Source organism: Nicotiana tomentosiformis, chromosome 1, assembly GCF_000390325.3.
Source record: "Nicotiana tomentosiformis chromosome 1, ASM39032v3, whole genome shotgun sequence".
In the NCBI taxonomy this organism is placed as follows: Eukaryota; Viridiplantae; Streptophyta; class Magnoliopsida; order Solanales; family Solanaceae; genus Nicotiana; species Nicotiana tomentosiformis.
The window spans coordinates 127,828,589-127,829,874 of record NC_090812.1 but is presented as its reverse complement, the minus strand read 5'-3'; the positions used below and the strand labels follow the sequence as shown (position 1 = coordinate 127,829,874).

Here is a 1,286-nt window from a genome sequence, read left to right as displayed (position 1 = left end):
TCCAAAGAGTTAACACATTCCATGAAACCATCCATCTCATCATCATCCAAGTTGAGCAAAACAACTTCCAACATATCCCCAACATTGATTGTAGCACTTGTGTCATCAATAATGACATCGGTCACCAAGTCCACAAAAGAACAAACTTCATTGCTATTTGGTTGACGCATATACTTGCACACATGGAATACCACTTGTTCATCACCAACCCAGAAAGTGAGTTATCCGGCTTCCACATCACAAAGGGCCTTACCCGTGGCAAGGAAAGGCCTCCCAAGAATAATAGGCACTTCATAATCAACCTCACAATCTAGAATAACAAAGTCCGCCGGAAGAATAAACTTATCAACTCGTACCAACACATCCTTAATCACTCCCAATGGCCTCTTCATGGTACGATCAACCATTTTCAACCTCGTAGATGTGGGTCTTGGTCTCCCAATCGCCAAAGTTTTAAACACCAAGTAGGGCATCAAATTGATACTCGCCCCAAGAGATTTAGCAAAATCGACACTTCTAATACTACAGTAATCGTGAAAGCGCCGTGATCCTCCAACTTAGGAGCCATGGAATAAACAATTGAAATAACTTGATGAGTTACCTTGATAAATTCAAATTCATCAACCTCTTCTTGGTCATAAGATCTTTCATAAACTTGGTATAACCGGGAATTTGTTCCAAAGCTTCTACCAATAGCACGTTAATAGAGAGACCTTTCCTTATTTGAATAAACTTCTTGAATTGATTTTTACCATTTTTCTTAGAAAGCCTTTGAGTGTAAGGAGGTGGAGGGTTTGGCAAGGGTGGCTTAGCCTTTTGCACTACCAGTTCCGGTATGTCAATAATGTGTTCCCTAGAGGGGTTCAATCCAGACTTCATCATGTACTTGAACATTGTCACGTGGGATGTCCTCCCCTTGGTTCACTTGGTGATCATCCACAAGGTGCATTTCCGCCTCTTCCACTTCTTGTGATAACCGCCATAGCATGTCCGTGTTGTTGCCACCCTTTGGGTTTACTACTGTGTCACTTGGTAGTGCACCCTTGGGATGAGTATTAAGCGCTTGAGAAATTTTCCCATTTGAACATCAAGATTACATATTGATGTGGAATGTGAGGCAAGTTGGGCATCCAAATCCACATTCTTCTCCATCATTTGCTTGAAAATGTTCGCAATATGGCCCATTTCATTGTTTGAAGAACTTGAACCATGAGAAGGATAATGAGGTGGGTTGCTTGGTTGTTGGTACATTTGGGGCCTTTGAAAACCCGATCCTCGATTTCCAT

General features: G+C 41.8%; 1 protein-coding gene across 1 annotated transcript; it reads right to left on the bottom strand.

The window, feature by feature from the left end:
• Positions 1 to 221: 221 nt before the first annotated feature.
• LOC138909391 (uncharacterized) lies at positions 222 to 894 on the bottom strand. Its single transcript, XM_070200589.1, has 2 exons — positions 602 to 894; positions 222 to 522 (listed from the first exon to the last, which is right to left on the bottom strand). The coding sequence occupies exons 1-2, from the start codon at positions 892 to 894 to the stop codon at positions 222 to 224; spliced, it is 594 nt and encodes a 197-aa protein (XP_070056690.1).
• Positions 895 to 1,286: the final 392 nt, after the last annotated feature.